Here is a 15,058-nt window from a genome sequence, read left to right on the forward strand (position 1 = left end):
AAATGCTCCAATGTGCGTTTCTTTTGAGCATCAGGTCAGCGCTCAGAAACTTTCAGCTTTTGAAGCATTTCGGATTTCAGATGCTTGGATTGGGGTGCTCAACCTGTATTGATTTAATATGCGGTGGAAACGTGACGATCTAGGTTTTAAATCGCGGTTTCCTCAGTGGTGGGTTTGGGGTATTATCCCTGCCTGGCCGGCCTCCGGGCTTGTTACAGAAGATGCTACCCCCAGAGCTGCGAACCGCCAAGCTCCGCAGCGCGCAGGGCCCCGACAGGGACCAGCGAGGTCAGCTCCAAGGATCACCCCAGGCTCCAAACTGGCCCGAGCCGCTCTGAGATTTGCGGCCGCCTTGCCCCCACCCAGCCCCGCAATCCCGGACCCGCCCCGCCCCGCCCCCCGTTCGCCCGCCGCGCCAGGACACCGAGGGGGCGGCGCCTCGAGGCCGGGAGGAGTGTTGCGTCGCGGCCTCCAGACACAAAGAGCTGCCGGCTGGACTGGGGTGGTGCCGCGCTCCTGGCCCAGGCGCCTCCCAGGTGAGATGGGCCAGGGCTTCCGGCCGGCCGTTCGGGCAGCGGGTGGGGTCAAAAGTCCGGGGCCGCCCCTGCCTCGCGACCCGCGCCTCAGTCACCGGACCCGGCTCCGGGAGCGCGGCCTCGGGTGCTCCTCTTGGTGCGGGGCGCAGATTCGGCCCATCCGCAGTGGTGCCTGCTCTTCCGGTCGCCCTCGAGGGCTGGGCGGGGGTCACGCCCTAAAATACCGAGCCCGCTGGGCCGAACGCTTGAAAACCTGGTTTCCCGACGGCGGCGGCGCGGGCGCCATGGGAACGAGGGCCGGGTCCAGCACAGCCCCGAGGCTCGGCGGGGGGCGGGCGGCCTTGGCCGGGGCTCCCCGCGGTCCTGAGCGCAGCGGTGCCCACCGTCTGCCCAGCGCGGGCCGTTTCTCCTGGCGCCTGTCGAGGCCCAGGATTTCCTCCCGCCAGTGTGGCTGCGGCCCCCTACAGAGCGTGTCCCGCATTGTGGCGCTTCGGTCGGTTGATTGAAAGGGTGAAGTCTGTTGCGAGTTTTATCTGTTGTACTCGTTTTGCAGATTCGCTCCCTTCCTCTCGCCTGTGCGCACAACTCACACACACGACGTGGGAGTTTCTGATCGCGTTGCATTCATACTAATCCATCCTGCCTGGGTACTGATGCTCCATTGTTAGGAGCTCTGTGTAGGGCTGTATGTTTGCACGGGACTCAGGTGAGGAAGGGTGGCCACGTTTCTTTCTGCTCCGTGAGACTTAGGCCAAGCCCTGGAACTAGGGAGGAGGTTCAGACCCATGAAGCTGGCGGGGCCTTGGAGAAGGGCAAGTGATTTTCAAGGTCAGTAGTAAGAGGGGTCATGAGTGATGGTGAGTTTCTTCTTAGAGGCCTTTGCTATGACTTCCAGATCTTTCATACCGGACTTAAAATACTTTTAAAAGCAGAGTTGTTGTTGTTCTTGTTGTTGCTGTTTTTGACAACGAAGTTTCACTCTTGTTGCCCAGGCTGGAGTGCAATGGCGTGATCTCGGCTCACTGTAACCCCCGCCTCCCGGATTCAAGCAGTTCTCCTGCCTCAACCTCCCGAGTAGCTGGGATTACAGGCGCCTGTTACCACGCCCAGCTAATGTTTTGTATTTTTAGTGGAGATGGGGGTTTCACCATGTTGGTCAGGCTGGTCTCGAACTCCTGACCTTCAGGTGATCCAGCTGCCTCGACCTCCCAAAGTTCTGGGATTACAGGCTTGAGCCATTGTGCCCGGCCAAGTTTTTGTTTTGTTTTGTTTTTGTTTTTAAATTTTATTTTACTTTAAGTTCTGGGATACATGTGCAGAACGTTCGGGTTTGTTACATGGGTATACATGTGCCATGATATTTTGCTGCACCTATCAACCCGGCATCTAGATTTTAAGGCCCACATGCGTTAGGTATTTGTCCTAATGCTCTCCCTCCCCTTCCCCCCACCCACAGGTCCCGGTGTGTGAGGTGTGTGATGTTCCCCTCCCTGTGCCCATGTGTTCTCGTTGTCAGCTCCCACTTATGAGTGAGAGCATACGGTGTTTGGTTTACTGTTCTTGTGTTAGTTTGCTGAGAATGATGGCTTCCCACTTCATACATGTTCCTGCAAAGGACATGAACTCATTCTTTTTTATGGCTACATAGTATTCCACAGTGTATATGTACCACATTTTCTTTATTCAGTCTATCATTGATGGCCTTTTGGGTTGGTTCCAGGTCTTTGCTATTGTAAATAGTGCTGCAATAAACATACACGTTTATGCGTCTTTATAGTAGAATGATTTATAGTTCTTTGGGTATATACCCAGTAATAGGATCGCCGGGTCAAATGGTATTTCTGGTTCTGGATCCTTGAGGAATCGCCACACTGTCTTCCACAATGGTTGAACTAATTTACACTCCCACCAACAGTGTAAAAGCCTTCCTATTTCTCCCCAGCCTCTCCAGCATCCGTTGTTTCCTGACTTTTTAATAATTACCATTCTAATTGGTGTGAGATGTTATCTCATTGTGGTTTTGATTTGCATTTCTCTAATGACCAGTGATGATGAGCTTTTTTTTTATATATATGTTTGTTGACTGCGTAAATGTCTTCTTTTGAGAAGTGTCTGTTCATAACCTTTGCCCACTTTTTGATGGGGTTGTTTTTCTCTTGTAAATTTGTTTAAGTTCCTTGTAGATTCTGTATATTAGACTTTTGTCAGAAGGGTAGATTGCAAAAGTTTTCTCCCATTCTGTAGGTTGCCTGTTAACTCTGAAGATAGTTTCTTTTGTTGTGGAGAAGCTCTTAGGTTAGATTCCATTTGTCAGTTTTGGCTTTTGTTGCCATTGCTTTTGGTGTTTTAGTCATGAAGTCTTAGCGCATGCCTATGTCCTGAATAGTATTGCCTAGGTTTTCTTTTAGGTTTTTTATGGTTTTGGGTTTTACATTTAAGTCTTTAATCCATCTTGAGTTTATTTTTGCACAAGGTGTAAGGAAGGGGTCCAGTTTCTGTTTTCTGCATATGGCTAGCCAGTTTTCCCAGCACCATTTATTAAATAGGAAATCCTTTCCCCATTGCTTGTTTTTGTCAGGTTTGTCAAAGATCAGATAGTTGTAGAAAGCAGTTTTGTTTTGTTTTTAAGTAGTTAAAACTCATCTGTTAAACAGAACACTGAATCAGCAGTCTAGCAGTTTTATGAACTGTGTGCAAGAATACTTTTATATTAAAAGGAAAATGCTCAGGTGTTAGAGAAGCAGTCTACTTTCACGCTTGTCCCTTTCATTTCACTTATACATCATCCATTAGTGGTTTAAATGATGACAGATTGAACCGATCTGTATTGTCAAATAAAAGTGGAATGTGTTCAGGTGCAATAAATATTAGTTCAGGTGCATGAATATGAAGTTCAGGTGCAATAAATATTAGAGGATAACTCTTTTTTGTAGAATGAGTAAATAGCAAGCCTTCTCCGAGGAACTTGGACTTCAGAATTTTTTTTTTTTTTCTTTTTTTTAAATGTAGAGCCAGGAGTCTTGCCCAGGGTGGTCTCCAACTCCTGGACTGAAGTGATCCACCTGCCTCAGCCTACCAAAGTGCTGGCATTACAGGTATGAGCCACCACACCTGGCCTCAGATAACATTTAACTCCATCAAATTAGAAAGAAAGCACTTTATAGAGGAATAACTAGGACTTAAGCAAAAAGTTTTTTTCTTTTTCTTTTTTGAGATGGAGTCTCGCTCTTTCGCCAGGTGCCATGATCTTGGGTCACTGCTATCTCCGTCTCCCAGGTTCAAGCGATTCCCCTGCCTCAGCCTTCTGAGTAGCTGGGATTACAGGTGTGCACCACCACGCCCGGCTAAATGTTTGTATTTTAGTAGAAACGGGGTTTCACCATGTTGGCCAGGATGGTCTCCATCTCCTGACCTCGTGATCCACCTGCTTCAGCCTCCCAAAGTGCTGAGATTACAGGCATGAGCCACCACGCCTGGCCGGACTTAAGCAAAATTTAATTGAGCGGTTTATATTAACTTGGATGGAAACTTTTTTGCTAACTCATACTTACCCCATACGTTGTGATTTATAGGACTGCTCTGAGGTGGGTGAATTGATATGGTCATTTGCTAAGAGCATGTTGTAAGTCTTTTTTTTTTTTTGAGACGGAGTCTTGCTCTGTCGCCCGGGCTGGAGTGCAGTGGCATGATCTTGGCTCACTGCAATCTCTGCCTCCCGGGTTCAAGCGATTCTACTGCCTTAGCCTCCTGAGTGGCTGGGATTATAGGTGCCTGACACCATGCCCAGCTAATTTTTGTATTTTTAGTAGAGACAGTTTCACCATGTTGGCCAGGCTGGTCTCAAACTCCTGACCTCAAATGACCCACCTGCCTTGGCCTCCCAAAGTGGTGGGATTACGGGTGTGAGCCACTGCGCCAAGCCTACTTTTGGATCTTGCCACGAGCAGGTAGCTACTAGATAGCTTTCCTCTTTCCTGGCACAAGACAGATTTGGAAGCAGGAAGCAAAAACAGAAGCAGTGTCTTGGCCTCACACCTGAACTGGTGTGGCTTCCTAGCTGCAGGTAATAGTGTCCTCTGCCCTGGAAGGCATCTCCAGCGCTGTGGCCACTTTACTGTTCCATTCCTTGGTTATTGCACAGGTAGTTGAGCAGCGGTGATTGTAACTGGAATCTAGGTTTGAGTTTAGCTTAGTCCTTGGCTTCAAGTGCAGATTAGGAATTCAGGCTTAAGGCAAAGACATTTGGTTACTCACAAGCGGAGACCAAAAGTTTGGGTCATAACTCTACCTGGAGCTATTTGGAGGTAGGCTTTCCTTTTCCCACCTTGGGGTAACTTTGAGCCTCCTAGATTATGATTATTGTTGTTTGTGAATTGATGGACAGTTTTCTCTCTTTTTTTTTTTTTTTTGAGATGGAATCTTGCTCTGTCGCCCAGGCTGGAGTGCAGTGGCCAGATCTCAGCTCACTGCAAGCTCCACCTCCCAGGTTCACGGCATTCTCCTGCCTCAGCCTCCCAAGTAGCTGGGACTATAGGCGCCCGCCACCTCGCCCGGCTAGTTTTTTGTATTTTTTAGTAGGGACAGGGTTTCACCGTGTTAGCCAGGATGGTCTCGATCTCCTGACCTCGTGATCCGCCTGTCTCGGCCTCCCAAAGTGCTGGGATTACAGGCTTGAGCCACTGTGCCCGGCCTGATGGACAGTTTTCTGGGACAGAGGAGTCTTTTGGAGCATGGCTTGTATTTTCATCCTTTTTTGACCTAGGTTCAACCATGCATCTGGCACTGCCTGGTTGTACTCCCCTCTCTGAACCCGGATTGTCTTTCCTTGGACTTCAGAAAGATAATAGAGCCTTCCATCATCCTCCAAGCGAGGTGACCCGTTTTCCCCAAGACTGCCGTATAGTCTCCCTGGAGTAAAAGTCATTTGTTAGTTTCTGAAACAGCAGAACTCTCCAGGTACCTCTGAGGCAATCAAGTTTGAGAAGCTCTAGGATATACCAATTTTTGTGCATTGATTGTTACTTTGTATCTCATAAGGGGCAATTGGCACAATTTTTTTTTTTTTTTTGAGATGGAGTCTCACTCTGTCACCCAGGCTGGAGTGCCATGGCGCAATCTTGGCTCACCGCAACCTCTGCCTGCTAGGTTCAAGTGATTCTCCTGTCTTAGCGTCCTGAATAGCTGGGATTACAGGCGTCCACCTCCATGCCCAGCTAATTTTTGTATTTTTTAGTAGGGACGGGGTTTCACCACGTTGGCTAGGCTGGTCTCGAACTCCTGACCTCAGGTGATCAGCCCGCCTCGGCCTCCCAAAGTGCTGGGATTACAGGCTTGAGCCACTGTGCCTGGCCCACACATCCTCTTACAACCTTATTTTTGCATCTACTTTGTTGAGTAAAGTAATGATTTTGGTTTGTTGGAGTTTCTAAGAGTGGTCAGAGACCTGAGGGTCAGTCACTCTTCAAAATCTCTCAGTTTTTAAGCCTTTGGTAAAGAATTTTACATTTATAGAGTATATCAGTTAGGATATTTTAGCCACTAGTGATGGAAAACCCAACTCAGTCTGGCTTAAATACACAGGGAGTTCACAGAAGACCTCAGGATGGGCTGCTCCATGGTTGAAGTGGCCCTGAGGGACCCAGATGGCTCCTCTTCTGCACACAGCCTCTCACATCAGTGAGGAGAGGGAGCTTGGCTTCTGTGGCTTCTGTGCCTTTCTGAAGAGGGAGGAATGACAGCTGGTGCCCCCAGCCAGGGTAGTGGAGTCCTGGACCGTTTGAACCAGTCACCAGGAGGCCTCCCCTGGGCTGTCTCCAGAGGCAGGGTGCCGTGGGGGTGTGGGGACAGGAAGGACAGGCTTTCGGGTGCCTGGTCCATGGGGGCTGTGTGAGCCTCACCATACAGGTAGCGTGTCACCTGTGCCCAGTCCCCGTGCATGACTTGTGCACTGGTTGTGGCTGCCAGAAATGGAGCTCAGGTCTCCTGGTGTTTTGTTTTTAAATTTTGAATGAGCATTCAGTAGGTGCCAGGTACTGTTCTCAGTGTTTTGTTAAATTCTTTCACGGAGTACTCACAGCAGGAGGCTGAGCCGGGTGTGCTGTTGCCCCCATCTCAAGCACAGAGTGCGAGGGTCAGGGAGGATAATAACATGCTCAAGGTCACATGGAGGTCAGGGTGCTCGGGTCTGGGCAGGCTCTGCAAATTCCATGTCCCCCACTGTGCCTCCCAACACAATGGGGTTTCCAGCATACCTTACTGCCTATGACTGTATCATTTCTTTACCTTAACAAGAAAACGGGGTGTTTTCAGTGCTAGAGAAAAGCTGTGACTTATGTGATCCTGTCTACACATGCTGGTTGAGAAGCAGTATGAGGATTGTTAGCTCAAAGTCCCGTTTTTATTTTATCTATTTATGTTTTAGAGACAGAGTTTCACTGTGTTGCCTGGCTTGACTTGAACTCCTAGGTTCAAGCATTCTCCCACCTCAGCCTCCCAAGTAGCTGGGACTACAGGTATGTGCATGACTCCATTTAATTTAATTTAATTTAATTTAATTTAATTTAAGTTTGCTTGAGCTTTACTGCTTGATTAAATTCCTTTTTTTTTTTTTTTTTTTTTGAGATGGAGTCTTGCTCTGTCACCCAGGCTGGAGTGCAGTGGCCGGATCTCAGCTCACTGCAAGCTCCGCCTCCCGGGTTTACGCCATTCTCCTGCCTCAGCCTCCCGAGTAGTTGGGACTACAGGCGTCCGCCACCTTGCCCAGCTAATTTTTTGTATTTTTAGTAGAAACAGGGTTTCACTGTGTTAGCCGAGATGGTCTCGATCTCCTGACCTCATGATCCGCCTGCCTCAGCCTCCCAAAGTGCTGGCATTACAGGTGTGAGCCACCAAGCCTGGCCGATCAAATTCCATTTTTAAGCAAGAGTATTGAGGACTTAATGAATTGTGCTTTGCCTTTTGTGGGCTTTGTGTGAGTGTGTGCGCCCATGGAAATAACATTTCTGGGCTGGGTGAGGTGGCTTATACCTGTAATCCCAGCACTTTGGGAGACTGAGGCGGGCAGATCACTTGAGGTCAGGAATTTGAGACCAGCCTGATCAACATGGTGAAACCCCATCTCTACCAAAAATAGAAAAATTAGCCAGGTAGAGATAAAAAAATTATCTCTGCCAAAATTAGAAAAAGATTATAGGCACGCCTATAATCCCAGCTACTCCAGAGACTGACGTGGGAGAATCGCTTGATCCTGGGAGGCAGAGGTAGCAGTGAGCCAAGATTTCACCACTGCACTCCAGCCTGGTGACAGAGTGACATTCCGTCTCAAAAAAAAAAAAAAAAAATCACGCGTGTAATCCCAGCACTTTGGCAGGCCGAGGCAGGCAGGTCACCTGAGGTTGGGAGTTCGAGACCAGCCTGACCAACACAGAGAAACCCCATGTCTACTAAAAATACAAAATTAGCCAGGTGTGGTGGTACATGCCTGTAATCCCAGCTACTCGGTAGGCTGAGGCAGGAGAATCTCTTGAACCCGGGAGGCAGAGGTTGCGGTGAGCTGAGATTGCGCCATTGCATTCCAGCCTGGGCAACAAGAGTGAAACTTCGTCTCAAAAAGAAAAAAAAAAAAAAGGAAAAGAAAATATTTCAGAAAAATGAGTCTGTTCCTGGGACTGGGAAATAACAAGGCCCGATCTTCTGCTGGCCCCACACAAAGAGGGGTGGTGGGCTTCCCCTGCCAGGATGGACCTCACAGGAGCTCCATTCACACTGAGGGCCTCCAGGTTCCCCTTAGAGTCACGGGTGGTGTCAGACCCTAAACATGAGAACCAGCGTCAGTCAATATAGTGAAATATTCACTGACTTGGAGTTTTCATTTCAAGGGCATAGGAATGTAGTAAACAGCTTATTAATTATTTAAAAATCAACAGGGAGAGTCTGCTCGGTGCAGATTTTGAGCAGGTTGTCCCAACCCCAGGGTGAGCTCCTTGTATCTGGAAGGCCTCTGCCTGTCCTGTACTCAGGTGACCTGAGGAAGGATGTGCTGGACTGTCCAGCCACGTGGCCTTGGGGCTTCAGCTGTGCTCGGGATGAGGACAAAACCAGGCAGGCAGAAGTGGGTAGCGTGACAGATCTCCAACACAGGAGAGGGGGCAGGGCCTTGAACAGACTTGGGAACGCATATCTCCATGTGGACCGGTGAGTAAAACTGAGTACCCACAGTCCTGCGATGACCAGCAGGGACTCCGGAGGGCGGGCTGCAGCCCAGCCAGTTAGCTTCCTGCTTCAGGTGATGGTGTCACTGCTCTCCAAGGCCCCAAATGAAAGTAAGTGACAGGCGGAGATTTTCCCCGACTCTGGTTAGGGACAGAAACGTGGATGCCCAATTTCGGAACCCCAGAATCTACATTAATGACCTGTACTGATTTCCAGTAGGGTTCCTCAGGAAACTGTGTCAAGCAGGACGTTTGCAGGGGCGGGTCTGAAGTGGACACAGTCCACAGCCTACATAGTTCAAGACCAGCCAGGCCTTGCTCTGTGGCAAAAGTTTTAAACTGTAGTTGATAGTGTACACTGTTGCACAGCTTTAAAACTAAGCAATTCTTGATACATTTTAAATTCTTATTGAGTTTTTATTATTTACAACTGTGCACATAAAGTAAGACTCTTAGAATTGTAGATTTTTACCACTTAAAATTCTCAGGCTGGGCACGGTGGCTCATGCCTGTCATCCCAGAACTTTGGGAGTCTGAGGTGAGAGGATCCCTTGAGCTCAGGAGTTCAAGACCAACCTGGGCAATGTACTGAAACCCCATCTCTACAAAAAAAAAAAAAAAAAAAAGGAAAAATTAGCTAGGTGCAAAGGCATGTGCCTGTGGTCCAAGCTACTTGAGAAGCTGAGGTAGGAGGATCACTTGAGCACGGGAAGTGGAGGCTGTAGTGAGTGGAGATGCACCACTGCACTCCAACCTGGGTAACAGAGCAAGATCTTGTCTCAAAAAAGTGAAGTGAAATAAAAATGAATAAACTTCTCATAATTCAAACTCACGTAAAGGTGACTACCCTGCTGGAGTCACCATGCTAACCAAGCAACTGCAGTTACTGTCACCAGTAATGAGACATGCGTGCCCCCATGAGATGTGCCAAGGACACACCTGACCCAGGTGTTCCTGCCACCCCTGAATCTAATTGTGCAGACACCAGACAGACTCTGTGGGACAGTCTACAAAAAGCCCTGCCTGTGTGTACTCCAAAAATTTCAAAGTTAGGAAACACAGAGACTGAGAAAATGGTTTAAAGGAACAGGAAAACTGTGTACAGTGCTTGACTCTGAATTGGAACCTGGACTGGGGTGAAAAAGACAGCTGTAAAGGACATTGTTGGCACCATGGACAGAATTTGAATCTGAATGGTGGATTGTATAAATGTCAAATTTCCCTCGTTTGTTGTACCGTGACTGTCTCCTTGAGCTTAGTGAATACATTTTGAACTATTTAGGGACACAGGGACACAAAGTCTGATACCCAGTTTCAAATGGAGAAGGAGAGGAGCGGGGGTAGATAGATGATATGGAGGGAGGGAGGAAGTGAGAGAGAGAAAATGACAAAATGGTCATGATAAAGGGGGAAAGTGGAAACAGGTGTTGAAGCCAGCCGGGTGAGGGAGTATTAGATAATTTTTTGTACTATTCTAACAATTTTTTTTTTTTTTTTTGACACGGACTCTTGCTCTGTCACCCAGGCTGGATGGTGCAATCTCAGCTCACTGCAACCTTTGCCTCCTGGGTTCCAACGATTCTCCTGCCTCAGGCTCTCGAGTAACTGGGATTACAGGTGCACACCACCACACCCGGCTAATTTTTTATTTTTTAGTAGAGACGGGGTTTCACCATGTTGGCCAAGCTGGTCTCGAATTCCTGACCTCATGATCCACCCACCTCGGCCTCCCAAAGTGCTGGGATTACAGGCGTGAGCCACCATGCCGGGCCTATTCTTTCTTTCTTTCTTGTTTTTTTTTTTTTTTGAAATGGAGTCTCGCTGTGTCGCCCAGGCTGGAGTGCAGTGGCGCGATCTCGGCTCACAGCAAGCTCCGCCTCCTGGGTTCATGCCATTCTCCTGCCTCAGTGTCGGGAGTAGCTGGGACTACAGGCACCCGCCACCACACCCGGCTAATTTTTGTATTTTTAGTAGAGACAGGGTTTCACCGTGTTATCCAGGATGGTCTCGATCTCCTGACCTCGTGATCCGCCCTCCTCGGCCTCCCAAAGTGCTGGGATTACAGGTGTGAGCCATCGAGCCCAGCCTATTCTTTTAAATTTTCTATACGTTTGAAATTTTTTCAGAATAACAAGTTAAAAAGTCAGTCCTGTCTTCACTGCCATCTAAAGACCTAACAATAAAAAGTTTACTATATTTCATCTATTCTAAGATAAACCTTTTTTTTTCTTTACATGATAATATGTTTGATTTGGGGGTACATTTAAAAACTGATGCCATCTTAGCACTGGGTCACATTTTGACAGCAGTCTTTCGTCGTCATCTGTCTTAGAATTAGTGGCATCTCAAATTTGGTGAAATACTATATTTTTTTCTGGCTCTGTTATGTGAAGAGGTGGGAAAAAAGAAGACTCCTAGGAGCTTTGCATGTGACGTTTTTTTCAGACCCTCATGCCCACATCTGCACTCCAGGATTCCACTCCCATGCCATGTAGCTACAGTAAACTCAATATATTCCAGACTGGATTTCTGTCTGCACCTCTATCTACCATGCCAATCTGTGCTTCCTCTGTTTCCTCCCTCAAGGAACAGAAACCTGATTTTTAGCCACCGATGGCCCCAGAAGGTCCAATGGGAGGAGCTCCAGGACCTGTCTAGGAGGGGAGATGCGGACACTTCCTGTAAAGTGGGGCATGCATGAGGAGGAGGTGGCCTAGATCCTTCCTTTTCTGGGTAAAGGGTGGAAGTGGTGTGGATTCTTTGAGTGTTCTGATAGCCATGTGTCACTATGTACTTGTTCTTTGTGTCTCACATCTCCTCCTATTGCATTTTAAAGCATTTTAATGGCATTTTTATGCCTAATAAAGCATTCTCATAGAAAAAAAAGACGGTGGCGGGCACAAGGCCCTTGCCCAGTCATGCCATGGCACAGACACTAGCTTTGTTTCTTGAAATGACTTTGGGATCCAGATGTCTGTGCTTCATTTTCTCCATAGTCAAGTGAGAATAGTTTCCCCAAGTTAGTTAAGATAATGGACAAGGGAATTTAAGGTGCCATAGAGCTCTAAAATTCTGTGATTTAAAATAGGGGACTTTTGAAACAGTCATTTACTAGAATCATTCAAATAACAGATACACTTTAGGCAAACAGCTCTGAGCACAGACGTCAGTGAAAGGCAGGTGTGTGGCTGGTTTCTCTGCTTCCTGGCTCCCCACACTCCTTCCCAGGTTACTTTCCCGTACTGGTTCCTGTTTCTGGGTGAGTTTTACACTGGATGTTCGCAGGGAATTCATTTCCGACCACCAGGAACAGGTGTGCTATGGAACAGGCTATGTGGCCTGACGCCCTGGGCTCTTGTCTGCTCCAGGGTCCCTAGTCACCACCATGTTGGAAACTTTTCAGGTCTCTTCAGACCTTGAACTCCATGTGTGTCAGACTTAGAAACGGTTCCATGCAAAGTCTTTTTCGTTTGACTCAGGGGAAACTTTGCATCAGCCCAGGATTGTAACATTTTATTTTAGTTTGTTTGGCATGGACTTCAAGTAGTTGCAATAGCAAAATATGGTAATTTTCCCATCAGTGGGCTCCTCAGACTACTGTGTTTTATCTACATTTAGGGGGATGGGCAATTCTGAATCCTCTTTTAGGGCCTTTGAATTGTTGGTATTGACACTGACCTTCACAGCAGGCTCATTCTTTAGAAATAGAAGCCCCAAATATTCAGACCTTTGTCAGATTCTGTGCACTTTAGGATACGTGTAGAGGGCGTAGAAGAGCATCAGTGTTGTGTGCTATGCCTCTAGGCTCCTAATTGCATGGCTGGAATTTCAGATATGAAAGTTGGAATAATCATGAGAAAAGGGGTAGACTGTTCTTAGGATTTTTCAACATAGATTTTATAGGCTGTGTTATTTTATTCTTTTTTTTTTTTTTTGAGATGGAGTTTTGCTCTTGGCACCCAGGCAGGAGTGCAAATGGCATGATCTCGGCTTACTGCAGCCGCCACCTCCTGGGTTCCCAGGTTCAGGCAATTCTCCTGCCTCAGCCTCCCGGGTAGCTGGCACTACAGGCGCATGCCACCATGCCCAGCTAATTTTTGTATTTTTAGTAGAGACAGGGTTTCACCATGTTGGCCAGGCTGGTCTGGAACTTCAGACCTCAGGTAATCTGCCCGCCTCGGTCTCCCAAAGTGCTGGGATTACAGGCGTGAGACACCGCGCCTGGCCTATTCTTTTATTTCTTTATAGTCAACATGAAACTAGAAAGGTTACACCCAGGTTCTGGGGAAGAGAAAGTGTCTCAGTTTTATAACAGATGGATAGAATGGATCGGGACGTGGAATGTTTGGTTGAAGTATTGCTTTTTTGTTCTGGGGAGGAAGCAAATTAATACTCTTTCCTTATAATTCAGTTTACTAATACAAATTCTTACATGACACTAGGACTTTTCAGGTTGATTTAGAGCTGGAAGGGACATTTTCCGTGTATTTTGGATATCAAATTCCTGTACTTATTTCATGGAAAAACTTCTAGAAAACTATTTTAAACTATCTTATATGCTTGTGTGCTGTTAGTAGGTATGGGGCAGTATGTAAAGGTTTGTGTTCCAACTCTGGAGTTATAACTCACTGTGAGTTCACTTACCAGATCTGTGACCTTGGGCAAATTGCATAGCTTCTTCTGTGGCTCAATTTCCTCACCTGGAAAATGGGTAATAATAGTCCCTCCTTCAAAAGGATAAATTCCAAAGTGCTTAGGAATGTGTCCAGTACATGATGAGCACTCAAGAAATATGTTATTTGTATCATCAAAAGATAATTACAAAAGCAAGCACCCTAGTGAGGGGTCAGTGGTAGACACCTCTCCAGCGGCTCTGACAGCTCAGAGAGTGGTCCCCAGGACTGCACTCCCAGGGAGTGAGTGTTAAAATCTCCTGGGGTCCTTTTTTATCCCCTCAACCTTTAAGGTCACTTGACTGAAACAAAAATAAATTGCAACAATTTTCTCATTAAAAAAAAAAAAAAAAACTACTCAGAATGGCAAAATGTGCAAATACTTCAAACAAGTATAAACTTAGGCAACTTAAAGGAACAGACTGTATTACTAAGACCCTGTGGTGACCCTGCAGGTTCTGCCCTCATGTCCTCCGGTGTCTGCATGTGCATTCTGCAGAGTTGAAAGCTGTGTGTGCTAGGCTTCTGCTGAGTTCTCTTGATTAGTGTTTTTATAGACAGGTGTTTGCATGTTGACACAGTACATGGCCTGTTAGCTTCAGTGCTGTTGAAAATATATACCGTGATGTTCTGTGTTTCCCTTTTGTTAGGATTTTGATTTTTTGCTGAGCTAAGGCAACTTTTTTTTTTTTTTTTTTTTTTTTTGAGACAGAGTCTTAATCTGTTGACCAGGCTGGAGTGCAGTGGCGTGATCTTGGTTCACTGCAACCTTTGCCTCCCAGGGTTCAAGTGATTCTCCTGCCTCAGCCTCCTGAGTAACTGGGATTACAGGCGTGTGCCACCAAGACCGGCTAATTTTGTATTTTTAGTAGAGACGGAGTTTCACCATGTTGGCCACGCTGGTCTGAAACTCCTGACCTCAAGTGATCCACCCGCCTCAACCTCCCAAAGTGCTGGGATTACAGGCGTGAGCCACCACGTCCAGCCTAAAGCAACTTTTAAAGAGCATTCCATGAAGAGTTTCCGAGTCTTCCTGTTTTCCTTCTCTCTGGACTGAAATGTCTCCACCTTCCTTCCTCCCTGCAGTCCCGTCACTGAGTACTCAGGCTGCTGCTGGGGCAGGTGTGCACTGAGTTCTCTTATCAGAACCTCCCAGCAGGCTCCTTCGAGGACTGCTGGAGGGTCTGGGTTGGCCAGGCTCACACATGCCCTCTCCTTGACCCTGGCGTGCCAGACACATGGAGTCATCTCATCTTGCCCCTGGTGAAAAAGGGAGGGAAACCCTTTCTTAAGTTGTTTTAATTTATATTTACTTAATGATGAGCAGTACTGTGCTTATGAAATATGCTTATTATAATGAAAAGCAAGATTATGCCCTTACATGATCAGCCTTCCTTTTTCTGGATATTTTGACATGGTTCTTATAGGAGTAAAGACATCATAGTCATAGCAAGCCGTGGCATCCTCACCCAACCAGCCGTCGGGGCTTACTCATTAATGAGTGAAAACGGGGAGCTTTCATGGTAACAATACCTACTTACAGAGCAGTCATCAGTGTTTTTTCAGAATAATAACATCTACTTGCCCAGAATTTGGCTGGGCGTGGTGGCTCACACCTGTAATCCCAGCACTTTGGGAG

The 15,058-nt window shown here is 47.1% G+C and overlaps 1 protein-coding gene across 17 annotated transcripts in view; it reads left to right on the forward strand.

Annotated features, from left to right (window-relative positions):
• Nucleotides 1–441: 441 nt before the first annotated feature.
• Nucleotides 442–15,058, forward strand: part of NINL (ninein like) — a 137,225-nt gene continuing 122,608 nt past the window's right edge. For 5 of the 17 annotated variants that reach the window (XM_065522649.1, XM_074004592.1, XM_074004600.1 and 2 more), the window contains exon 1: nucleotides 442–536. Coding sequence is in view for 1 of the 17 variants with exons in the window: in XM_074004585.1 (XP_073860686.1) it covers nucleotides 1,322–1,364 (43 nt within the window). In the remaining 16 variants the exon portion in view is untranslated. Of the gene's footprint in view, nucleotides 537–1,221; nucleotides 1,365–3,545; nucleotides 3,632–6,957; nucleotides 7,049–15,058 lie in introns of those variants that run through there. The other 12 variants (XM_065522652.1, XM_074004594.1, XM_065522651.1 and 9 more) reach the window with 5 other exon arrangements.

This window comes from Macaca fascicularis, chromosome 10 (assembly GCF_037993035.2).
Source record: "Macaca fascicularis isolate 582-1 chromosome 10, T2T-MFA8v1.1".
Classification (NCBI taxonomy): domain Eukaryota; kingdom Metazoa; phylum Chordata; class Mammalia; order Primates; family Cercopithecidae; genus Macaca; species Macaca fascicularis.